This window comes from Crocuta crocuta, unplaced genomic scaffold (assembly GCF_008692635.1).
Source record: "Crocuta crocuta isolate KB4526 unplaced genomic scaffold, BGI_CrCroc_1.0 scaffold274, whole genome shotgun sequence".
NCBI classification, from domain to species: domain Eukaryota; kingdom Metazoa; phylum Chordata; class Mammalia; order Carnivora; family Hyaenidae; genus Crocuta; species Crocuta crocuta.
This window is the reverse complement of record NW_027530222.1, coordinates 3,704,914-3,730,107: the sequence shown is the minus strand read 5'-3', so window position 1 is coordinate 3,730,107 and position 25,194 is coordinate 3,704,914. Positions and strand designations below refer to the sequence as shown.

The window sequence follows — 25,194 nt, the reverse complement described above, 5'->3', positions numbered from 1 at the left end:
TCCTCCTTTTCAAGATCTTTCTAAACTTTTGCCACGAGATGAACTTGGGTTTCTCAAAGTGTATCCTGTGGAACACTAGTACATGTAGACGTTTCATGCTACAGAGAAAAAAGCGCTCTGGAGCCAGATAAACAGAAGAAGCACTGAGTGAAATCGGTTTCTTAATTCAGGACTTCTCACTGTAAGTCTCTCCAAGAGAAGATTTAATATTGGACTCTGGGACCATTCTTCCAAAGACCATCATGATGGCCAGTGTTCTGGGACACTCCCTTTGGTAGTCGCCAATCCCTGCCTCCTCCCTCGCCCAGCTGTCACTGCCAGACTCACGGGGCCCAGGCCCCAGGGAGACCGGCTCAGAGCTGGCACCAGGAAGGAGGTCAGATCGAAGCTCAGGCCCTTCTCAAAGCAGAAAATGATCTTGTTTGGTACTCTCACATCAAAGCAATGAGGTCCGTGCCTTGGGGAAAAAGAAGCCCTAAGGATTCCACTATCAGCCAGAGATACCCGCAACACCCCACATGCCAAATCACCGGTGACCAGGAAAGAATCCGTTCCCAGCTCAGGTTCAGCCGTAGGCTGGTAAACTGTCCAGAAGCTAAATCTACACGTCCTGGACGTGCTGCTCACGCAGCTTTCGAGGGAGAGTTTCAGGAAATGTCGAACACAGCCTGATTCATCTTACAGAGGTTCATTCAGCGGTAGTTTCCACTGGAATCCAGGCCGACCACACTAAGCCACTTCCCCAGCCAGTAAAACTAAGTATTTAATCTGATACATTTTCTTTCTTCTGAGTCAGGAATACCCTAAACTTAACCTACAGAGAAATTAAGCCAAAAAAAAAAAAACAAAAACAAAAAAAACAAAACCAACCTAGCAAGGGTGGGACCAGAGAAAAACACTTCCCCATACCCCTCTCCCGGGGCCCCTGACCTGCTCCAGTCACAGCAATACCACTTACGGCATCTCCTCAGGCAGCACGTCTGCCAGGATGTTGATCGAGTCGGTTTTGGCTTTCGAGGTGGGGGCGGCGGCCAACAGGATCTTCAGCAGCGCGATCTGGGGGGAAGCAGGAGAAGCCCTGAGAAGTCGTCCTTCAGAAGCCACTGGGGCGGGCGGTCCCACAGCAGGTACCAGTGACGGGCACCGGAGGGGTCCCAGGGCCGGAGCACTCACCATGTACTGAGGCAGGCTGGGGAGCAAGCCTTGGTACAGGGTTTCCGCAGGAACTTGCTCCACGTCCTCTTCTCCCTTGGAGCACAGTAGGTACAAACACAAAACCGCAGTCTGACTACGGGGCCCCCAGGCCAGCTTGCTAGCTGGCTGGAGGAGACTGTTGAGTGTCGATGTAACTAACGATGTCGAGAACGATGGCAGGCCTGGAAGAATGCACACGCTACCCGTGCCAGGCACCAGGCTTGCAATAACTTGGTTAATCCTTACTGCAGCTCTCTGAGGGAGGTACTATTTTCGTTCCCATTCTACAGGTGAAGAAATTAAAGCACAGAGAAATTCAGTAACTTGCCTAAGTTGCCACCTACCAAGTGGCAGGGCTGGGTGTCAGAGGCAGGTGGCTGGCTCAGAGGCGGTGCTCTTGACCACCACACTAGACATGCGCCACCCCTGCTGTGGGAGCGAGCCTGGGAGGTTTTTGAGGGCAGGGCCTGGGACAGCTTTGTGGTCTGGGCCCAGCTCGGTGCCTGGGAGCTGCTGGAGGCCCAGTGGCTGAAGGCGGCCTCGGACTCACCCCCGAGAGAGGAGAGCGAAGGTACTCTTCCTCCATCTGTGCCTGTACCTCTGCAATCGACGTGTACTTGTGCTGGAGAGAGAGTGGGAACACCTCTCAGTTTCTGGCCAGAGTCCCGCACCCTGGCAAAGAGCCCATGCGACTTCCCTCAAACCTGAGCTGCTCAAAGAGAGCTAAGTTGCCACAAAGATCCCTAACTCAAATCCTGAAATATTTTCTAAGTGGCACATACTTCTTAAAAACAGTCTAAAAAGCACACATTAGAAAAAAAACTTAAGGAAACAGGCTTTCAGACAGCTATAAAGACAGAAAAAAACTGCGGAAGGGAGAATCAAGTACTCAGAAGTACTCAAGTACTCAGAAGCAAGTATTCAAAGAGCCTAGCCGTACAAGGCTGGCTTCGTACTACAAATCTCAAACACGTACTTCAAAAATACATCAACATTTACACCGCCGACAGGCTGTCAGGGAAGACATCCTTTCCTCACTCTTGAGGCCATGTGGAGACATGCATGTGTAAAAACTCCTGGTCTCCCTACCTCTTCCCACATGCTCTTTCCTCCCTTTGCTGACTGGCGGGTATGGAAGGAGGAACAGGATTTTCTGAGCCCAACCTCCTCCTCTTTTCTCTTTAGAAAAAAGAAAAGCCTGTGTTCTCTTCTGCTCCTCAACCAGGCTTAGCGGGGTTCCAGCACTACTGGCCCCATCTGCCTAATTCTGGAAGTAATGCACTGGGATGCAGATTATTGCCATGTTCTTACGGCTCATTCTCCAGTCACTCTAACAGCAGTAAAGCCAGTGTTTTCGATCTCCATCTGCCCGCTCCTCGATTTCAAATGCCTTAGACTTAAGGCTAGGAAAAGGGAGGCCTACTTATCAGGCTCCTTAAAACTCCCACTGTCACGTAGATCTTTAACCCCCCAGTTAAGTCCCCAACAAGAGCTTAGCTCCGGTACGTAAAACTTACAAAGAGCTGTGTTAAATAGTACTGCTGCGGTCCACCCGTTCCCCGCCCCCAGCTCCTTCAGGTGCACAACCGCCTCAAAAGGTTTCTCCCAAGGGGCTGCTCTCACTTTACTCACTTGGGACCAAAGTAGGCCAAAAGCTCACCCAAGGCTGCCTACCTGTTTCAGAGTCTTGATGCTTTCGTGGATTGGCCTGGGCAGCCCTACCACCGTGTTCGTGTCACTGCAGGATAAAGAAAGGCCTGTGCTGAGCCCAGACATCAATGCGCCTCGATCCACAAACACCAGAGGCCAGGAGAGTGAACTCCCGCTACCTTTCTTCAAAAGAAACTCAGATCGCACTCACCTGCCTAGAGTGTAACCTATAAACTTGCTACGGCTGGACTCGAGGAACATCTCAATGTCTTTCTCTCTGCCAAAGAGAACAAATAAAGTTTTTATTAAATGTTATTTCAAGGAGTCATGGTTAATAAAACATAGAAGGTTCAGAAATTGCAAAGCCAGAAGAAAAGGTCTCCCACCAGTTTTTCTTTTCAGTAAAAAAAAAAAAGAAAAGAAAATATTCCAACTGTTTTAATGTCCTTTATAATGTTGCTGAATCAATAACCTGAAAATATATTATGTGTAACCAGTTTACCTGTAAAACTAAGATGATACATCAAACTTAAAAGCACATGTCATTCAGATATTGGTAACAAGTTTGTCAAAAGAATTTCTCAAATATGCAAAGTTTTTACAACAATTGGACCTATAAGCTTCTGATACGTTCACAGGAGTCCTGTTTTCCTGGCTCAAACAAGCAGCACAGCTCGTGATTTCTGAAGACCTGCACTGTAATCCCATCCACAGATCACTGAAATCTGGGGTTTCAGACTAAGAACGTGCCTTCTGTATCCTTTCACACACTCACCTATTTCTTAAGTTGATGCCTTTTTAAACAGAAACCACTTCTACCCAGGTACTTCCCCACCTGACTTATGCACACATATCTCAAACACCTTGAGAATTAGGATTCTCAAGCTGTTCCTTAATCTTTAATTTTTCTGTTAAAAACCACATACAACCCCAGGGTGAGTGGGAAAGGGTTCAGTTAAATGTCCTTATTTTCATTTTTCCCTATTCCCCCTTCATTAGTGTGACTCTAACCAGAGCTAACTCATGTTCCTGATTCAAGGTCTCTCTGTTCAAGGCCGGCACCCTGGGGCCTCCGGGCCAACACAGGGTACCTTCTCAGAGCCAAGGTCAGCCTGGCCCTACAGAGGACCTCGTGCTGGTGACTCCGGCCTGGGGCAGGCCTGGGGGCGCAGGGCCTCTGGTTTCAAGAGCCAGGAGTGCCCCCAGTGTCTGAGGCTCACCTGACCTTGGGCGCCCATGGGAGGCCCTTGGGGCAGGTAAGCCTGTCGCTCTGAGTGTGCTGCAGCGGAGGAGGCATCACTTCGTCCCGCTCCAGGGGAAACGTCTCCCCCTCCAGGCTGTTGTCATCATCATTCTCCTCTTCCTCTTCTCGAGAGTCATCAGCCTTGTACGGATCCCGCTCGTTGAAGGCATCCAAGTTGTCCTGTTTTATCAGCGCCTGAAAAGAGAGGGAAGGGGAATCGGACAAGTGCCATGCGAGGCACCGGAAGAGGTCAAGAAGGCTAGACAAGCTATACCACAGTGAGGTGGCAGGCAGAGCCAAGGGCAGTGGACCAGAGAGGAAGTCAAGGGGGGGCCTAGAGGACAAGTCCTTTCTTGCCGCAGTGCCTCAAAAGTGCCACATGGAGAGTACCCACAATCAACTGGGCCCTGGGCTGAAGATGCAGTGTCGCTGGCTGGGAGGCATTCATTTGGACTAGCGGCTCAGAGAGGACTTCCAACAACCCCCCCACCCAAGACCAGGCTGCCATGCGTTGTGCACCTCAGACCCCCGGGGGTGATGGGGCACACCAGTCACCCTCACCTTGTGCTCCCGACGGCCCCGCTTCTGCTGCTGCTCAATCAGGTCCGAGGCAGACGCCGGCGGAGAGGCAGCCCTCATGTTGCGGATCACCTTGATGCTGTCCTCGGGCAGCGGGGGGAGGCCCAGGATGGAGCGCTTCTCAGCCTTCATGCTCTGCAGCTCCTCAAAGCCGCCAAGCGTGCACTGCTCAGGGTACAAGGGGTGGGGCTGGGGTCAACACAGCTACAAACGGGTCCCTCAGCCCCATGTGAGGCTTGAAAGCACGCAAGACACCACGGCCTGCATCAATCCCTGATCAAGGGACTAAACCCATTCACACGAGAATTCAGCAACACCGATGAGGGAGCGGAGAAAGCAGACCAAGGGAAGGAGACACGTGGGCTGACGGAGCTAGTGCACACACACTCAGCAATGTACACAGGATATATACTCTTCCTGTCAAAAAAGCAGACTGAAGAACCTATCCCTTCAGGTTTCTAGAAAAGTCTGTGAGACTCATGTGCTTCAAAAGCTGTACAGACTAGTGTTTCAAATTCAAATTGGAAATAAGTTATTAGATACTCAAGTTTTCTTTTAAAGCCTCCTCTCAGCATCCCCCTAGAAGCCACAACCCCGGGGATATTCGGCTGCTGTCTCTGGTTCGGTGAGGCTTTGTGAGGAACCAAGAGGATGTCTGACGGAAACAAAGTGTGCATACCAATCCAAAGACACCCTACACTCGCGAGCCTGGCTCTGCAGAGTCGGCCTGCTCTGAAAAGAGGGAGGTGAGCCCCAGAGGGAGATGGAGTCCCAGCTGCAGCTCTGCTCCCTGCTGAGGTCTCCCGTCCAGGTGGGAGAGGCACTGAGCTGACATGGCCCCCAAGCCAGGGGTGCAGCTGTCCCTCCCCAGCCAGAAACAGGCTCCACGCCACACCCCGAGGAAGATGGTGCTAGCCCAGGGCTTGCTCTTGCTTCCTTCATGTGACCCCATGACTGAGGGGACCTGATGACACCAGCTCTAATGCTGCTTCCAATCACTGTACTGATTCCAGGTTCAGAAGTGGCCTGTCAGGGGGGAAGGTGTTTTATGACCAGAAAAGCAGCCTCCAGGAGTCAAGGAGCCAACAACCTATTCTGACTCAATGACCAAGTCCTCCCTGCCTGCACTGAGCCAAAGTGCTGTCTTGTTTTAAACCAAAGCAGTTGGTTATATATTAATTTATACATAGTTTTTCACATAATTCAACATTTAAGAGGATATACAGTGAAGTCTCTCTCCTGCCCTGACCTCTAGCAGCTGAGTTCCCCTTCAAGGGGGTGCTCACCAACACTGTCTTCCAGAGAAGTAGGAGAACCTTCTTCATTGGGAAGTGAGGGGCGTGGCCGCTGCAAAATTTGGTCACCATCCCAAACAGCATGATGGCAAACGGTTCGTTGTTGTACAGGGGGGAACCTAGAGGAAACACAAAGTGATCAGAGCCACCAGCAGGAACAGGACCCTCCCAAAGGCCAGCGGCCTCAGCTCCCGGGCAGAGCTCAATCCCCCAGATGTCCAGGGGCCCTACCCAGCTCGGCCCTGAAGGTCTGTCGCATGGTCCTCCACTCGGCCTTGTCGCCCTCACACTCCTGGTGAACGGTCTCCACAATCAGGTACATGATGTTGAGCAGTACCCTGGGAACAAGAGCCAGTCACAGTGGTGCAGGATGGGGAACCAAGGGGCGTCCTGGCCTCTTCACGTTCCAGCTAACATGAGGAAAGCTGGTGCACAAAGGCCAGATGGTGGCAGACGGCTATGAAACAGGGAAAACTGAGGCCCACAGAATCCCTCTTGGCGTGCCCTTCTTATGCCAGCTGCTAAGGTTACGACCTGATCTTACTCTGCTTGCTATTCCAGCATCGAGCTAAGTGCTTACTCAAAGCAAGTGCTTAATCAAGAAAAGGTTGCTGCATGCACTGATATGAACAATAGCGGCCAAAAGCATTTACTGCCTGAAGCTTCCCGGCGCAGGAAAACTCAAGTGGGAGCGAGCTGTGGAAGTAGGCGCAGGAAAACTCAGGTGGGAACGAGCTGTGGAAGTAGGTGCTGGGTCAGAAGCGGCAGCACAGGGTCAAGCGAGAACAAGCAAGGGTCACCATGATGGAGTGGAAATCGGGAGCGAGCGGGCAGTGCCCAGAGACCCACCTGCAGTGGACTGAAAACTCCCATACAGAGTCTAAGCCTCACAAAAACGGGAAGATGATCTTAAGGTTTAGCAGTTGCTATCACTTCCCGCGTGGCCATAAGACGTCACGAAGTAGATGGGGGTCGAGCTACCCACGAGAAGGTGGAGCCCAAGGAACCACGTCGTGTGTTTCACCCAACACAAAATACCACACTGCAAAGTTCTCGGCGGCAGTGTGGGCAGGAGGCCGCACCTCACCATGGCTCTAGTGAGCGGCTTTCCCCTAGATTTCCTTTAGTGGCCCCATCCGAGCCCCCTAGGGAGGGCCCTCAGCAGGGGCCAGCACGGGACACACGGAGATCAGCATGCGTGGAAGGAGTATGCACAGCGAGGACACCTGAACCTGCCCCCCGATCCCTGCTCTGAGCCCGCACTTGGGGAGTCCAGGCCTTACCTCAGGTCTGTGCTGTCAGCCAGGGAGATGGCCGGCTTCCTCACCGCGCTGCTGCAGGCCGCACTGTTGCTGCAGGAGAAATGTGGGAGTCAGGCCCTCCTCCAGGAAGGAAGAGGAGAAGCTGCCCTGACAAAGCTGGGGAATAAAACGCTATATCACGTGTTACGACTGCCCAACAGGCCAAAGTTCAACGTGACTAGCCTGGAGCTGGGACCACCCCTCGGCCCCATGTGGCCCACTCGCTCTTCTCAAGAGTGGTTAGTTCTGCAAGCTCTGTCCCCTCTCCCCACCTCCCCTCCCCAAGCTCCTCAGAAGAACTCACTCTATCTCCATATTCAGAAGCTCCACCAAGGCATTGAACGTGCCCACCTCCAGGAGCAGAAAGATGTTGTAGCGCATCCAGGACTGCACCTCTGCCTCTGAGCCACACTCCCCGAAGGTGCCTGCCAACACAGGACACAGCTCACTGAGCCCCTCCCTGTACTTGACGGGGTGGTGCCGGGGCGCCTGGGGGCCCACTCGGTACCTTGGGCAACGTAGAGGATCGCCCGAGCCACCCTGAGCCTCTTCTCCCTGGCGGTGACTTCCAAGCCATCCAGGAGCCTCATGGCATGCGTACGGTGCTGGCTGGTATCCAGCTCGGTCCATTTCTTGTCCGTTACTGCAGGGCAAGAGACCAGTTACACCTGAGCCCAGAAAAGTCCTCACGATGGAACGGGCACAATGGTAACTCCCCGCCCCGAGTTCAGGACCCGAAAACTCTCTCGGTTACTCTCTTACAGCAGTGTAAGGTCACAATGCTGCTCTATGAATTTGAATCTCCAGACTGGAAACACGACTATTTTTGGTGCAATTTCAATCACATAAAAAGTTCCTCCCCCCAATACTCACACGCTGAGAAGCCACCACCAGGGCGCCAGCAGGCCCACCCTAAAGGTCCCATGTGGCTTTGACCAATCATGGTTCAGCAGGTTTCGCAGGCCCGTCCGGGTGACTCCAGCCACTCAGCTGGCTAGGAGAAACCCTGCGGCTCTATGAAGCCCGGTCAAAGGAACCGAGAAGTGAGGGGAATCATCTCACCGTGGATCCGGAAGTCTTCCTCAAAGCATTTTCGGTTCATCAGGAATTCTGGCCCTTCCGTGTAGCTGTAAAGCTCTATCAAGAACAAAGCCTCATCAGCTCCGTGTCCACATTCTGTAGCAGGTCTCACACATAGCAGAGAATGTAAAGCGTTTGCTTCTAGGCCCTATTCTGTCCCTGAGTCACAGTGACTCCGGGCCTCTCCCATTACTAAGCGGATCTTAGTGCTCTCACGGGCATGACAGAAAGAGTGCTGACTTCCCCTGCAGCAGATAATCAGAGTGCCAGTTATGTACAAATCCAGGCATTTCCAGTCTGGTGCACATCGACCCCTCCATGCCACAGGCTGACTGCCACCATGGACACGTGTCTCCCGGTGGCTACAATGGCGGCCTGGGGAGCAGCTCAGGCTAGCGCACGTTACACACGAGCGGCAGATGTGCACGGCACGGGCACGCTTGTTGGCATGCCCCATGACCCCCCGCCCTAGGAGAGGCCACCGCCAGGCAGGCGGCGGATGGCAGAGGAGCATCACCGTCTGTGACTGGGCCACGGCCAACTACCTGACCGCACCAGGTGCCTCACCAAAGTAAGGTGAACACCAAAGTTATGAACTATACAAGGTTGAATCCCATAATTAACATGTTTTATCTATCTGTCTCATCACCAGGGGATGAGCCAGAGGAAAAAAAATGAATGCCAAAATGACATTCACTCTTAATTGTATTAAAGACAATTGGGAGAAAACACGCCCAAATAACATGAAGTCTGTGCTTTACCCGAGAGCTCTGCAGCCCACTTGTCTGTGTCAGCATACTCAAACTCGAGGTCTGGGGACTCGGAGTAGCCCTTTTGAGAAAAGAAGAGAGGGTAACGCAAAAGACCGTTGTGAGTGTTGTCCAAAGGAAGAGACACACGTGCGCCCAGAGACCCTGCCGTGTGACAAGACACCATCGCCTCCACTTCTCTGAGGTTTTATCACGTTTCGTCTCCAGGGCAAGCTCAGGTCTCCCGATTAAGGCCTTGCACAGCACCTTCCACTTTTCCTTAAGAGAGCTTACAACGGAGAATCACACAGGCAAGTGTATTTGTTTTGTGTCTCCCTCCCCACGAGAGTGCAAGCATCCCAACAGTGAGAACTCTGTCCACTCTGCTCACCAACGACTCCACAATGCCCAGCGCGCTACCTGGCCCGAATGAGGGAATAAATGGAGAGCTGAGAGTCCAATAAATTCTCATCAGATGAATGAACACTGCACATATTCTGTGCAGTGAATGGACCATTCCACATGGTGCTAAGATTCCGGAAGCCTCACTTCTTTCTGGCTAGTAGGTCATCAACAGCTCGGGACAAAGTGAGTATTGACGCTCTCAGCTTTCTTGCCCTTCTCTCAAATTTCAGTGAGAAGGTAGCAGCCTAAGAGTATGATTTCCCTTCCCTCCCACACACAGGAGAGAATCTGACAAAGAGAATCTTTTCACTGACAGGGACTGGTGGTCACCGAGAAACACCATCTTGGAAGCCTTGTGCTCGGAAGGGAGAAGAGGTGACAGGGAGAAGAGGTGATGAACACGTAGAGCCCTCAGGCTTAATTATAAGCTACTTGGGAAGACAAAGACCACCCACAAAATGACATAACAAACCCACAGAAACTGAAAAAAAAAAACCAAAAAACAAAAAAACTCTACTCTATCAGAGGCAGAGGTGTACACTTTCACAAGTTAATGAATTTCGGTTTCTTCATTTATGGAAGAGGGATGACAAAAATCTATCTTCAAGTTTTTTTGTTTGTTTCTGAAGGAGAGAGACAGAGCATGAGTGAGGGAGGGGCAGAGAGAGAGGGAGACACAGAATCCAAAGCAGGCTCCAGGCTCAGGAGCTGTCAGCGTAGAGCCTGATGCAGGGCTCAAACCCACGGGCTGTGAGATCACGACCTGAGGCAAAGTCAGACGCTCAACCAATTGAGCCACCCAGGCATCCCTATCTTCAAGGTTTTTAAGGCCGAATCAAAATCATGGAGCACACAGCGGGCTCTCATCAAGTGTTGGCCTCCCTGTCCTCCAGGCACTGCTCAGGCTCCCAGCCCACCGAGTCCAGCTATGCCCCCAAAAAGCTGAGCGCAGCACCAGCATCTCTAAGAAAACGACTCGAAACAGGTCTCTCAGCTTGAATGTGTTCACTGACTGGCCTTTCATGTGTTTAGTCTATACAAAAATTAAAGAGTAGAAAAAGACATTTAAATGCATCAAAGGGTATTCATTTGATCACCTGTGGCTACTTAGGAAAATTTAAAACTAATTTTATTTATTTTTATTTTTGAGAGCCAGCAAGGGAGAGGGGCAGAGGGAGACAGGGAGGGAAGAAAGAAGAGAGAGAGGGAGAATGAATCTTAAGCAGGCTTCACGCTCACCATGGGGCCAGACATAGGGCCCAATCCTACAACCCTGGAATCATGACCTGAGCCAAAATCAAGAGTCAGATGCTCAATTGCCTGAGCCACCCAAGGCACCTCCATAACTAGTTTTAAACTAAACTCCTCCTCTGATAAAGGCAGGCTCACCCCCCAACTTTCATACTCCTCCATCACCCCACAATGCAAAGGCTTCTAAAAACTCAGATTCATTGCTTTTTCAAATGATTCAATTCAAACAAAAAAGGACCTCTACTTTGGACTTAGCAAATTCTGACATGTTTTACCAGAGGTCTGCACTAGCCAACAAAATACAAAAGCTTGGGAGGAACTGATTTCATATATCTAAAGATGGTATCATCAGCCTCTGGTATGACCTGGTACACTGCGCCTGGACAAGGAGGAATTCCCTATCATTAAGCATCTCACTACTGACCCGCCCCTGAGTTACCCCAGGTGGAGACCTCACGGGATAGACTCTGGGAACGTGCTGATTAAGAAGCCCTAAAGGGCGGCGACGTGTGTGTCTTCATTCATGAAATCTACAATGGGAGGCAGTGGGAGGAATTCTTTAACTCCGGGTGAGATGACTAGTCGGTTCCAGACTACGGTGTCTCCGGAACCAGAGGAACACCCCACCAGCCAGCGAGGCAATGCTGAGCCCTAATGCATGTTTACAATGCCTATTTATGATTGTTAACAGTTCGGCCCAGGACGCATTAGGCACTGTCAAACTACGGCCAGGACCTGAACTAGCTACGGTCAGAGTGAATAGGGAATGTTACCAACACCTACTCTCAGAAACGCCGAGCGCGTAGTACTATTAGCGATAACTAGCTCCGTCCGGTTTCGAGCTCCCTTCGCAGCCCACACACACCGCCCACCGAGCGCTGCAAAGCCCACAGGACCCGCGGGCAGAGATGATTAGGGGTCGGGACGCAGCCGCCTGCCCGCTCGAGCGCACGCAGACCCCCGACTCCGCATCCCCGAACTGGGGCCGGGGGCGGCTTCCCCAGGCGCTGGGGCCCGGAGGCCGCACCCTCAGCCCCCGCCCCAGAGGAGCGAGCGAGCAGTCGCCGGCTCCGGGTTCTCCCGAGCGGCGGAGCTCGGGGACGGGACCCCGACTTCACACCCCCGGCTTCGGGGATGCCAGCCTTGTTTCCTGCTCCTTTCTCTGTAAAATGACAACTCCTCCGCCGGGCCATGTCCAACCCTCCGGGAAGCCCAGCTGGAACCCGAGAGCGGCCCCGAGCCCCCCGCCGCCGCCCGCCCGGTGCCGTCCTCGCCCCCCGAAGCTCCTGACCTCCGAGTCTTTGCGCTGGTTGCGGTTGAACTCCCGGGCTTTGCCCCCGGGCAGGAGGCCTCCGCCGGCCCGCGGGGCTCCGGGTGGAGGCTGCGCGGCTGCGGGTGGCGGAGGTGGTGGCGGCTGGGGCTGTTTGTTGTTCATGATCAGCGGGCCGGGGCCGCCGGCTGCCGGCTCCATCTTGGCTGCTCCACACCCCCGGAGCACTTCACGGACTGTAGGCGTGATGCAACTCTCGCGTGATTTCCTCCAGGAACCCTCCCTGGTCGCCATATTAAGTGTGGCGGCAAGTGCTGGAAGCCATCTTGGCTGCCCAACACCTCGCGAGATTGCCTCTGACGCGGCTCTTCCCCAGTCTTTTTGGATCTCTCCTCTTTCAGTCGGTGTTTAGGTGCCGATTTATCTGTGAGTCCTCCCGTATCCCCTTCGGTCAGTTTAGTTGCCTTCCTTTAACGTAGCTTTGCACTTGTCACTGCTATAGCTCTATTCAAAACTTAGGAGATATAATAGTGAACAAAATGGACACGATCCCAGTTTTCACTGAGTTTACATTCACTTGTTTATGCTAAACAAATGAATAAATCAATAAAACAGATTTGTGACAAACATGCATTTATCATTCATTCAATAAACACTAAATGCTTCCTGTGCTTTCAGGCAGTGCGATAGAATGGGGAAAATATCAAGTTCCTGCTCAAATGGTACATAACTTAGAACCTAGTGGGAGAGGTAAAGAATGAGCACACAAATAGGGTATTAGAGAAACAAGTGCTGAGAAGAAACAGAAAGAAGTGTAACGGATTAGGTAGTGGCAGTGATGATGGTACTCATGGCTATATTAGGTTGGATGCCCAGGGAAAACAAGCCTGAGAGTATGATTTTAAATGAGTTCTGAAGAAGCGCCATTGAGGCGATTCAATCGGAGGGACCGGCCAGCTACAGAGGCTCTGAGGTCAGTGGGTCAGGTGAGTGAGCCAGGGAGAGGAGAGGAAAGGTGGAGAGGAGGGCCAGATAAATGCAGAGCCATGAAGGGCATGACAAATTTTTGAATTTTATTCTAAGTGAAAAGGAAAACCATGAGAGAATGGTAACCAGGGAGGTGTCAGGGCCTGATGTTTAAAAGACCAATCTGGCTGCTTTTTTGGAGCAGGGATTTGAGAGTTGAGAATGGATGAGGGTAAGCAGATTAGGAGATTCTATAGATGAAAACGGTTAGATTATATTCATGAAAATGATGGTGCTTGCACCAGGGTAGTTACGATATTTCGACATTGTGCAGGTAGATTCAACAGGATTCAGTGAAAGGCAGGATAGAGAGGAATAGAGGTCCTAGATTTTTGGTTTGAGCAACTAGGTGAGTGGTTGCATTGCTTATTAAAATAGGGAAGTCTGGGAGAAAGAAAAACAGGTTTAGGAGGAAGATCAAGATTTCCATTTTGGACACGTCACATTTGAGATGCCCATTAAACATCTTAGAGGTGATGGGTGATAATTACCTGTTACCGTGTGGTAAATTCCTTAAAGACATTTTCTCCATCTTTCTCTCTCCAGAGCTCCATCTTTGCTGCTGCAGCTCGAGTCCCAGAAAGTCCCTGTGATGCAACTTTGGCGAAACTTCCACCAGGGTCCCAACTGGTAGGTGCGTTTAAAGTCTTTGTTGTAAAATAATGAATTAGTCTAAAGCCACTCTATTGCTGCTTCTTCCTACTGACCTTCCTGTCCTTTGCCCCTGTTACTTTTCATATCCAGTAATACACGTTGTAAATTAGCATTTCATCTGAGCTGGGCTGGGCCAAGGTGACAGGAAAAACGAAGGAATTTGCAGGAAAGGGACCCAGGCAGTTCTTGGATAAAATCAGCAGATCCCACAAAATCCAACACATAACTGCTTTCTAGTTTTAGTGACCAGTTGCGCCATGTTCTAAGACTGACCTACCACAAGCTCTATCATTGGGGGTGGGGGGGGAGGATAGGCCTTTAAACACCCTATACTGCTTCAGCTACATTCAGAATAGGGAAGGTTTAAGGTTTTAGTTTACTAATTCCACTTGTAATCATGGATCCTAAGGAAACAAAGATTTAGACAAAGATATATGTATGATGAGATGTTCCAGCCAGCGGTATTTTCAGCTGTGCAGAGTTGGGACCAACCTAAATTGAGAAACAGCCAATAAGAAAATGGGTAGCTAAACAATGGAGCACTGATAAAATGGAATATGCAGAAGCCACTGATATTTGTGTTTAATAATTGAGAATTTTTAGTGACACTTAGGAAAATGGTTCCTTCTCCCCTTATCTGTAAAATGATGATAATCGCATCTGTTTTTTGAGGCTATGGATCAAATGAGCTAATGTATGTGAAATCATTTTGAACACTATAAAGCATTTTTTTAAAAAAAGAATTATTACCAAGAGGTGAAGCGAGAAGGCCCTTCTTTACCATAAGTGGTTATGGTTCAAGAGACCGGAGGAAGTTAAATTTCACATCGGAGTCATTACAGCGTGGCAGGGGCTGCACCAAGAACATGGTGATTGTCCCAGTTGGGCTCTGGAGTAGGAAGCTGGCACGGACTGTGTGCCTGCAGGGTGTCATCTACTGGGCAGGATGCTTCACATCCATCCATACCTAACTGCATGCTGGGAGGCAAAGTGAGCCTGTTTCTGGCAATTTCCATCTTAGCCCTGGTCAGGTTATTACAAGTCACTGAAATGCTGCATATTAAAGTCATGACCTGTGGAGCGTCTATGGGCCAGGTCTTAACCTCTATCTAGCTGCAGTGCTGTGTGGCGCTTTCTCCATTAATGGCTATGAAAAGAAGAAAGGATGGATAATGTGTTAGTTAGTTAGTTAGTTAGTTAGTGAGTTAGGCAAATAACATGAATCTTCTCTTCCAAAGGCCTCAGTCAGCTGTCTGCCCCAGGACATACTAATGTAGAACATCCTGGCCTTTTTTTTTTTTTTTAATGTTTTATTTATTTCTGAGACAGTGTAAGTAGGGGAGGGTGAGAGAGAGAGGGAGACACAAAATCTGAAACAGACTCCAGGCTCTGAGCTGGCTGTCAGCGGGGCTCAAACCCACAAACTGTGAGACCATGACCTGAGCCAAAGTCGGACACTTAACCGACTGAGCCACCCAGGTGCCCCACCACATCCTGGCCTCCTTACATGCAGTATGGCTTTGTCAAAAGAGGACCCAAACATACATCCAGGGGCGTCAGGGTGGCTCAGTCAGTTATGTGACCCACTCTTGATTTCAGCTCAGGTCATGATCTGACGACTCAGTTCATGCAATTGAGCCCCACATTGGGCTGGTAGTGCAGAGCCCACTTGGGATTCTGTCTCTCCCTCTCCTTCTGCCTCTTCCCTGCTGCTCCTTCTCTTTCCCTCTCTCTCAAAATAAATAAATAAACTTAAAAAAAGTTTTAAAAATCACATCCAATGGATGATTTGACATCTCACTTGGATATCTAGCAGGCATTTCAAACTTAACATGTTACAAACCGAACTCTGAATTGTCCCTCCCTTTCCCCAAACCTGCTCTTCTCTGCTTTTCCTCATCTGAATAGATGATCCTACCAACTGCCCATTTTTCTCAAGCCAAAACCTAGGATGTGTCCTTAATTTTTCTCTTGTTCCCCCTTACATCTAGTCGGCCAGTGGCTCTCCCATCAAAACCTGCCCTGGCGTCTCCCCCCGCTCTTCATGAACATCAGTAGGTCCCCCCTCCAGCCACCTGATTCTCCCCACAGCCAGACTGAGCTTTTAGAACCACGTATCATCCTGTGTAACTTATTTGCTCTCAATCTGCCATGGCTTCCCGCCTCACTTAGATTTAAGCGTAACTCTAAACCCTAGCGGACAAGGCCCACATGGGCTCAGCAGGGCCCTGCCTGCTTCTCTGACCTCACCCCCTACCACTCTCCTCCTTTAGCTTCGTAGCCCTCCCCTCTCTCTCTCTAGCATGCCAAGTTTGCGACTACCTCAAGACTTTGGCACCAGCTGGTTTTTTGAGGTGAGGCGAGCAGGGAGCTTGGGATTTTCTTTTCGTAGATAGTAATAATAACAGCAACTATCTCTGTGCTTACTATATATATGGTGGGCACTGTGCCGAAGACTTAAACTCATTTTTCTTGGTATTTCTCCCATTTTGCATATAAAGAAACCTAGATATTGAAATGTAAAGGGTTTGCTCAAGGTCACACGGTGTCTGAGGTCACTAAAACCTAAGGAAACAGGCTCGGAGGCAGAGATTTGCATTTAGCTGTGTTGGAGACTGATCCTGGTAATAACACCCCTAAGGAGGTAAGAGAAACCGGTCTGGGGCGTGGGAGGAGGGAGAAGTCCAACTGTGACACGGCTGTTCAGAGATCTCAGCGGATCCTTCAGAGTTATCCCATATCGGAGGCCAAGGGGCCAGGCCTTTATACTCGGGCATGGACAGATCCTTGGGTAGCAGACTGCCTGGGGAGGGGGTATGTCCTTGGGCAAGGTAGCTCTCTTTACCAAAGGCAATAACTGGAGAAAGACTTAGCTGCAAAGTGCTAGCAGCCAATGCTCCAGGCAGTAGGAGAGCCCAGTCCTGGAAGGAGAATCTGAGCCATGTGTCACAGCATCCAGGACGCACCAAGCATTTGTTTCTAGTTCTGTGCAGCACGTTACCCTAACATGTAAGGATTAAGACAACAACCATTTATTAACTCATAGTTTCTATGGGTCAGAAATCTGGGGATGGCTTTGCTGAGTGCATCGAGCTCAAGGGTGGCAAAGAAAAAGTTATTCTGACACTTCGCTAACATGGTAAGGAAGACTTTAGTCAGGACTCTTGCAATAGGTGAGAAAGGTTGGGCTCAACTCCAGATCCAGCAAAGTTAGCTGGGGATTTGTAGCAGTCAAGTGGAATGAGGGGGTCAGTGGATGAAAAAAAGTCACCAAGAGGAGACAGCTAGGGTAGGGGGATTCTTGCTAAACTGACTTAGCAGGATTCTTGGTACATTTTGGCCATGCAGGCCTGGCAAGGATCCCCCTTACCCTACCTCACCCTCCGCACCTCTCCCCTGCTCTTTCTGTCTCATAAAAAAAGAAAAGAAAAGGGCTCAGAGGAACCTGACTAAAGCTTGGACAAGCAGAGCATCTTTGTCAAGGTCTGTCACAAGGTTACAGTCGAGCTGTTGTCCAGGGCTGTGGTCTTATCTGACAGCTTGACCTGGGGCAGGCAGGAGATGAAGGGACATACTCAAATGATAGGCAAGTGTTAAAATCGTAGGGGGTGCAGGGAGCAGCTTCTAGGAAGATGGCAGAGTAGGAAGCACCAGGAATCTGTCTGTCTCCTTACCTGGAGCAGAGTTGCAAGACAGAATCTGTCTGATGTAACTATTTTGGAACCCTTAAATTTGTTGAAGGCTTTGCAACTTCCAGGAGAAGAGCTGGAGAGTAAATTATGTAACTTTGATCAATTTCAGCTTGTAGGGCACAATTTCCCCACCCCCAGTGGCTTGTTGTTACTGTTGTTGTTTTGTTTTGTTTTCTATAGGAGACTAATACATTAAAAAAAAAAATTGGACATGCCTAGGTGGCTCAGTGGGTTGAGTGTCTGGCCCTTGATTTCGGTTCAGGTCATGATCCCAGGGGCATGGGATTGAGGCTTGTGTCCAGCTAGAGCTGCTTAAGATTCTCTCTCTCCCTCCTTCTGCCCCTCTCCCCCGCTTACACATGCTCCCTCCCCTTTCTCAAAAAATAAAATAATAATAAAAAAGTGTTAGTGTGAAAACTAGTAATACTGCATCTTTGGTTTGTAACTCCATACTTTGTAGCTTACATAACGTAGGAAAATAATGAATTTTAAAGAACTATTAGGGGCACCTGGTGGTCAGTCGGTTTAGCATCCGACTTCAGCTCAGGTTATGATCTCACGGTTTGTGGGTTCGAGCCCCGCGTCGGGCTCTGTGCTGACTGCCAGCTCAGAGCCTGGAGCCTGCTTCAGATCTGTGTCTCCCTCTCTCTCTGCCCCTCCCCTGCTTGTTCTATGTTGCTTTCTGTCTCTCAAAAAAATAAACATTAATAAATTAAAAAAAAGAAATATTAGTTTGTTTTGGGGCACACAACATATAAAGATGATATTTTGTAACATCAACAACCAAAAGGGGTGAGAACAGAGTAAAGGAGCAGATTTTTATATATTATTGAAAGTATACATTCAAATTAGAGCATCGTAAGTTTAGAATCTTCAATGTAACCCCATGGTAACCACAAAGAAAATAGCTATATAATATACACAAAAGGGAATGAGAAAGGAATTTGAACAATTCACTATAAAAACAAATCAACTAAACACAAGAGAAGACAGTTATGCAGGAAATGAGGGACAAAAAAAGCTGTAAGGCATATAATATGGAATACAAATAGCACAATGGCAGAAGTAAGTCCCTCTTTATAAGTAGTTATTTTAAGCATAAATAGATTTAACTCCCCAATCAAAAGATGGAGGTTGGCAGAGTGGACAAATACATGACCTAACTGTATGCTGTCTATAAGGGACTCATTCAGATCCAAAGGCACATCTGGAGATGATGAAAGGAGTTGAAAGGAGAGGATGGAAAAAGTCCATGCAAATCGTCACCAAAGGAGAGCAGGGGTGGCCGTACTATCAGATAGAATCTATTTTATTTTATTTTATTTTATTTTATTTTATTTTTCTTGTTTATTTTTGAGCGCATGAGAGAGACAAGAGCATGAGTGGGGGAGGAGCAGAGAGAGAGGGAGACACAGAATCTGAAGCAGGCTCCAGGCTCTGAGCTGTCAGCACAGAGCCTGACGCGGGGCTTGAACTCACAAACTGCAAGATCATGACCGGAGCCGAAGTCGGTGCTTAACCAACTGAGCCACTCAGGTGCCCCAGAATCAATTTTAAGTTAAAAAAAAAAAATAGAAGAGACAAAGGAGGACATTATGTATTAATAAAAGCCTCCATACAGCATGAAGCTATAATGATTACATTTATGCACCTGATGAAGACCATCAAAATATATAAAGCAAAAACTGATAGAATTGAAAGGGGAAACAGACAGTTCTACAGTAATAGTTGGAGACTCCAATACTCCACTCACAATAATGGATAGAACAACCAGACAGAAGATAATCATGGAAATGGAGGGCTTAAACAACACAATAAGCCAACTAAATCTTACAGGCACACGGAACACTCTATCCAAGTGTGGGCTCCCAAGAAAGGGAGCCCTCTTGCACTGATGGTGGGAATGCAAACTGGTGCAGCCACTCTGGGAAACAGTGTGCAGCTTCCTCAAAAAATTAAAAATAGAATTACCCTACGACTCAGTAATAGCACTAAGGATACAGGAGTGCTGATGCATAGGGGCACATGCACCCCAATGTTTAGAGCAGCACTCTCAACAATAGCCAATTATGGAGCGAGCCCAATCCATCAACTGATGAATGGATAAAGAAGATGTGGTTTATATATACCATGGAATAGTACTCAGCAATGAAAAAGAATGAACTCTTGCCATTTGCAACAATGTGGATGGAACTGGAGGGTATTATGCTAAGTGAAGTCAGACAGAAGAAAGATACATGTTTTCAGTCATATGTGGAATTTGAGAAACTTAAGGCCATAGGAGAAGGGAAGGAAAATAGTTTCAAACAGAGAGGGAGGCAAACCATGAGAGACTCATAAATACAGAGAACAAACTGAGGGTTGGTGGGTGTGGGGGAAAGAGGAAAATGGGAGCTAAGCACTGAGGAGGGCATATGTTCAGATGAGCACTGGTGTTGTGTGAAAGTGATGAATCACGGGAATCTACTCCTGAAGCCAAGACTACACTGTATACCCTGTATGTTAGCTAACTTAAGAATAAACTATTAAAAAAAAAAACCACTATTCAACAACAAAAGCATACACTTTAGGTAACCCACTGCATAGATAGGAAAAAGCCACAGGCGGTAGTTTGCTCCCCATTGTATGTCTGACAGAGAAACACTGTTCCCTTCTTACTGTATCTATTAGATTTGAGATCCAGTCATCTGCTTGAAAGAAAGTTCACACACAGCTATCCGCTCTGTCAACAGATTTGCATGAAAGCAAACTGTAGGAGCTATTGCATCTCAGAGAACGCTGTGCTCACTTGACCTTCAGTAGAGCAGCATGCTCATATTTATCCGGTTCAAGTTCCTTGCTACGCTTTCCCTGATGAGAAAACACCTCTAGGTGGTCCTTTGGAAGTAATCTGCCCAGATAGAAATACAAAGGCAAGAGAATCATTGCAGAGAATGGACCCTTCGTTTGGTGTTTATGCACTGAAATAGTGGAGTCAGTAATGAATATATGCGTGAACTTCTGTGATTTAAAAACAGCCAAATCCAGAGCACAAGGGTCCAACGGGTCATCAGTAAATCTTTGGGGCCCCAAGAGGGGATTACTTTGACCTGGTCTGGCCCTGGCTTTGGGAAGCAGAAGTCTGTGCACCAGGAGGCAGAAGGTCCCTGGGCTGTCAGGGCTGTCAGCAAGGTCATGGCGTCTGTGGTTTGGGTCTTCATGCCCATGCTCTTCCCTCTGCTGAGAGGATCTTCACTAAGCAAGAACCATAGGGAAACTACCCTTGGGGAGCTTCAAGGTGACTCAGAAGAAAGGCCACAGAGAGCCAGAAAGACTCGAGGTCAAATCCTAGGTCTAGCTGTCAATGGCACTGTGACTTGGTTTCCTCATGGCCCTGAGTTTGTTTCAGCAGGTCTGGGTCAGGATCCTGGAATCCATATTTTTAACCAGCCCCATAACCAACATTCAAACCAAACCTTGTTTAGGGCTATTTCCTAGAAGCAATATTGCCTGGTGTTAAGCATGGACCCTGAAGCCAGACTGTCTGGGTTAATTCCAGCTTCACCAACTTAGGAGTTGCATAACCTTGGGCAAGCTTCACCTCTTTGTCTCAGTTTCCCCATCTGTACAATGGGGATAATAGTAGTACCCGTCTTATGGGAAGATCAAGTATGCTTACTGCGTAAAGCATTTAGAATGGAGGCAGTTATAGCAAACATTATGTGTTACTCTCCCACAGTTACAAGCCTTTATCCACAATCCCAAAATTAAACATTTTAAACATCAAAGATTTCCCCCAAAGCATGTCACAAATCAATTTAGCAGCAAAACCCAATCTAAACTAATGGGAGGCTTTTGATGGTCTTTATCCCTTAACTGAGGGAGTGTCAACACATTTGATTATGGAATGTCACCCACCCCATAGGTATTACATAATATACTATTTGTGTATTTCCCAAAAATATGAAATATTCTCAACTTCAAAACTCAAGATTTCAAACAGGGGACTGTGGAGCTCTATTTTATTATCGTTTGTTGGCGGGAGACCATGTGTGACAAGCAGAGAATGTGAGAAAAGTCGCCATCTGGTGGTTCAGTGGAGAACCACATCACAGGGAAGGCAGGATGGGGGGCAGCAGGGGAAGCCTGAACATCAGAGACAACTATACCCTCTGGCCCACAATCTAGAACAATTCTTTCTAGAGGATGTTTTAAAATGTCTTCAAACGATGCTGTACGGGCAGAGAAGACACCAACCACCACACAAAAAAAAAAAAAAAAAAAAGATTTATTAAAGTAACAAGAACATTACTTAAGCTTTTTAAAGTACAGCTTAGAGATCTTCTTTATAAATCTAGCAAATGTTAATTACTTTTGAGAGAAATTTGAATATCCAATTTATTTATAAACTTAAACTCCTTTAAACATTTCGTATTCCATTTCCTTTTGTTGTTTTTGACAGACAGTGCACACATGCATGGTTACACACTTTGACTGGAATCACCAATTACCTTCCCAGGTAATTTTTTAAGTTGCTTTATTAGTTTGCTGAGGTTTCCGAATATCATAGTGAATTCTGGCCAGGATGCAGGTAGATTTAGCATCCACTACCTAGACTACTTTGCTCAATATCCTTTTTTTTTTAAAGTTTATTTATTTTTGAGAGAGAGAGAGAAACAGAGCACAAGCAGGGGAGGGGCATAGAGAAGGAGTCACAGAATCCGAAGCAGGCTCCAGCTGTCAGCACAGACTGCTCAACTCAACTTGGAACTTCGATTCACAAGCCATGAGATGGTGACCTGAGCTAACGTCAGACGCTTAACCAACCCCAGAAAAGGGATTACTTTTGAAAGATATTAACAGATAATATTATTACATCAGAAGACAGAGACAATTCTAGAAATGGATACAGGTGTGGGAGGGGCTGAAGCTTTCCTAATTTTGGAGACTTTCTATTTATTTTTAAATTTTTAAAAATATTTATTTTTGAGAGACAGTGAGCGGGGGAGGGGCAGAGAGGGAGGGGACACACAGACTTGGAAGCAGGATCCAGGCTCTGAGCTGTCAGCACAGAGCCCGACGTGGGGCTCAAACCCACGAACTGTCAGATCATGACCTGAGCCGAGGTCGGACGCTCAACCAACAGACCCACCCAGGCGCCCCTGGAGACTTTAAGGAAAAAATAGGTACAGGGTTTTAAAGGGTGACTATACAAAGAAGAAGCCCTGAAGCATAAGCAGATTTGCTGTTGTTGTTTTTTAATTTTTAAAGATTTTATTTTTAAGTAATCTCTATACCCAACTTGGGGCTTGAACTCACACAACCCTGAGATCAAGAGTTACATGCTCCACTGACTGAGTCAGTCAGGTGCCCTGCAGATTGGCTTCTTGAAATTTACAGTGAAAGTGCTTTGGTACAGAGCAGGCAAACAAAATGTAAGATATAACTACAGGGATGCCTGGGTGGCTCAGACGGTTGAGCTCTTGACTTTGGCTCAGGTTGTGATTCCAGGGTCATGGGATCGAGCCCTGTGCCAGCCTCCATGAGATTCTCCCTCCCTCCCTCTCTCTCCTTGCATACGTATGGAGATATTACTGCAGAACTCTGTACCCAGCCTGCTCCTCTCCATATTAGGTCCTCGGCAAATCTCTATCAGAGCCTGCTGACGGACCCATGACTCATCCACCCTAGAAGACAAATTCTAATGACGTTCTGCTGTTCAGTCAAGAAGGACACAGAATTCCAGTAAGGTCTTATCATTTTAATTGACTTTAATGATTATTGCTCATCTGCAAGGATTAATATTGCATTCATTAAAAATCATTCAATACAAAATAAACTTGTCCCTCCCAAGTTGCTCTCCACACGCTCCCTCTGATGCCAGACATTTTCCCACAGTGTCCTTTGTTACATGGCTTGACAGAGATGGAGCCCTTACCTATTATTCCTATGGACACAGAAAATAGATGGGGAGCAGGGGGCAGGCCAGAGGGCAGTGGGACCTGGGCCCCTTCCCTCCAGCAGAGCTGATGCGATGGATACCACTGTTGGCCAGGTTACCTCCCCTAAAGGATGGGGTGTTCTGATTGGCTGGTTCAGTGCCCTGGGAAAAAAGGGCTTGAACCATTAGCATCTACAGCAAAGAAAGCATGGTCACACGGAAAAGGAGTAGGAAGGGGCTGGGTGGGGGGAGAACTAGGAGAGGAAAAGGAAAAACGTTTTGGCAAGACTCTGCTAGAAGGCTGCAGAGTGAAAGCTTTCCTTTCATATGTTACTATTTTTAATGTCTGTCTCTCTGATCAATGGCAACAGAGAAATGAACATTTCTAGTACCTAGCACTAATGCCTGACCCAACTTTCAAGGATCACCAGCTAGAACAAGTTGAGGACTCAGAATCCTGTATAATTATATACTTAAAGCTCATGAGCATAAAGCTCATCGGACCATGCAGAAATGCTGGTAAGCAGGGTGCATGGCATGGGAACACACCTCTCTAATCTATGAGGGCCTCTCTAGGGATTCTTTCCGAGTCTGGGCCAGGACGCATGTTTCACCTTCTCTGTACACAAACTGCCCTTTAAGATCTTGGTTCATAAACTCTTTGTGAAATGTGTCAATTAAAAGTGGTACCACTTCTGTAAAACTAACATTATATATGGGGCCTAAAGTCCCGGACCAGTTATATGGAACTACATTTCCCTCACCCTGGCCCAATTTATCCTTCCTCCTCCCATCCACATCTACCTTCCTTTAAATATTTTAAGTTGCAAAAGCACAGCTGACCAGAAATTGCTCTTAAAGGATAAATCTTAAAGATAGAGCTCAGTGTTTTAGACTGAGTAATGGCTCAAGAAATTCGCCTTCAGCACAAGCTGTATGGGGCAGAGCTCATAGAATCTGCTGTTACGGCCCCAGTTCACTGATGCTATAACTATGGGCTTAGAAACAGAGGGACTTATCAAGAGGGTGAGATCAGCATTTCTCTAGACTCAACTCTGTACTCTCAGCTCCAAAGGATCAAAAGAGAAACTGGTAACAACTAATCACCCAAGCAGTTCCTCAGTGTTAACACTAAACATTTTTCTTTTTTTTCCTTTTCATTTTTTTTCTTTTTTATCTTTTTTTTTTTTTTTTGTACAACAGAAATCGATGCTAAGGGACAAAATTCAACTTAATAGAGTGCAGTCTGGTTAAAAACCTGAAAAATGAGAAGGTCTGGTGGGAGTGGAGGAAGGGCTGTACTAAATCCAAGTGGACCGACTGGATCTTAACAATACACATCTCTGAACCAGACACACCACCTTCACACAGGAAACAAGGCTGGGAACATCTGGGGGAATGAACATGCGCCACCTACGTCTAACCTACCTGGCTGGTGGGTACCATCCCTGCTCCTCTGAAGAAGTGAAAGAGCACTGATTTCAGCAGCTAAGAAATGGGCTCTTTTAAGGCAATTTAGACATTGCAGATTGTTCAACATAGAAGGTACCTTAGCATTTCCTGTTAACAAGGTACCCAATTAAGACTAAAGTCCCCAGAAGCGGGAAAGAAAGAATCGCCTTTCTGGGCTGGGAGAGTAAAATCCTTCTTTAGTGACTAGGGTGAGGAACCTTGAACCTCAGTTTCCTCTAAAGAGCCATGAAGCAAGTTCCTGTGTGGTCTGCAGAACTTGGATAATGAGATGAAAAAAACAAAAATGAGATTATAGGAAAAAAAAATTAACAGGAAAGGAAGAAGAAGAAAATAAAAGTTATCCTAAAAAATATTTCTTTTAGAGTTGTGTGGTTCATGTGGACTGGTCCTTGGGCATATGGTCCATTAGTAT

The 25,194-nt window shown here is 47.9% G+C and overlaps 2 protein-coding genes and 1 long non-coding RNA gene across 7 annotated transcripts in view; 1 reads left to right on the top strand and 2 right to left on the bottom strand.

Annotated features, from left to right (window-relative positions):
- STRIP1 (striatin interacting protein 1) overlaps window positions 1–12,232 on the bottom strand; it is a 17,220-nt gene extending 4,988 nt beyond the window's left edge. The window contains exons 1-15 of one of the 2 annotated variants that reach the window (XM_077765599.1): window positions 12,039–12,232; window positions 9,104–9,173; window positions 8,325–8,399; window positions 7,771–7,905; window positions 7,567–7,687; window positions 7,245–7,313; window positions 6,193–6,299; window positions 5,953–6,080; window positions 4,649–4,831; window positions 4,065–4,282; window positions 3,056–3,121; window positions 2,869–2,932; window positions 1,745–1,816; window positions 1,174–1,248; window positions 959–1,056 (exon numbers count right to left, since the gene is read on the bottom strand). In XM_077765599.1, coding sequence (XP_077621725.1) covers window positions 959–1,056; window positions 1,174–1,248; window positions 1,745–1,816; window positions 2,869–2,932; window positions 3,056–3,121; window positions 4,065–4,282; window positions 4,649–4,831; window positions 5,953–6,080; window positions 6,193–6,299; window positions 7,245–7,313; window positions 7,567–7,687; window positions 7,771–7,905; window positions 8,325–8,399; window positions 9,104–9,173; window positions 12,039–12,218 — 1,661 coding nt within the window. In that variant the 5' untranslated portion in view covers window positions 12,219–12,232. The remainder of the gene's footprint in view (window positions 1–958; window positions 1,057–1,173; window positions 1,249–1,744; window positions 1,817–2,868; window positions 2,933–3,055; window positions 3,122–4,064; window positions 4,283–4,648; window positions 4,832–5,952; window positions 6,081–6,192; window positions 6,300–7,244; window positions 7,314–7,566; window positions 7,688–7,770; window positions 7,906–8,324; window positions 8,400–9,103; window positions 9,174–12,038) is intronic. The other variant, XM_077765600.1, reaches the window with a different exon arrangement.
- LOC144232754 (uncharacterized) lies at window positions 9,635–24,574 on the top strand. Of its 4 annotated transcripts, none has more exons than XR_013335506.1 (5): window positions 9,635–9,679; window positions 13,590–13,673; window positions 21,831–21,887; window positions 23,003–23,113; window positions 24,513–24,573. It is a non-coding gene; the product is annotated as an uncharacterized LOC144232754 (long non-coding RNA). The 4 variants fall into 4 exon arrangements; XR_013335507.1 differs by lacking the exon at window positions 9,635–9,679 and adding an exon at window positions 12,383–12,443 and having other exon boundaries at window positions 23,003–23,118; window positions 24,513–24,574; XR_013335505.1 differs by lacking the exon at window positions 9,635–9,679 and adding an exon at window positions 12,383–12,443.
- AHCYL1 (adenosylhomocysteinase like 1) overlaps window positions 23,115–25,194 on the bottom strand; it is a 38,293-nt gene continuing 36,213 nt past the window's right edge. Inside the window, exon 17 of the mRNA XM_077765601.1 lies at window positions 23,115–25,194. Within this exon, the coding sequence (XP_077621727.1) occupies window positions 25,188–25,194 (7 nt within the window). The 3' untranslated portion in view covers window positions 23,115–25,187.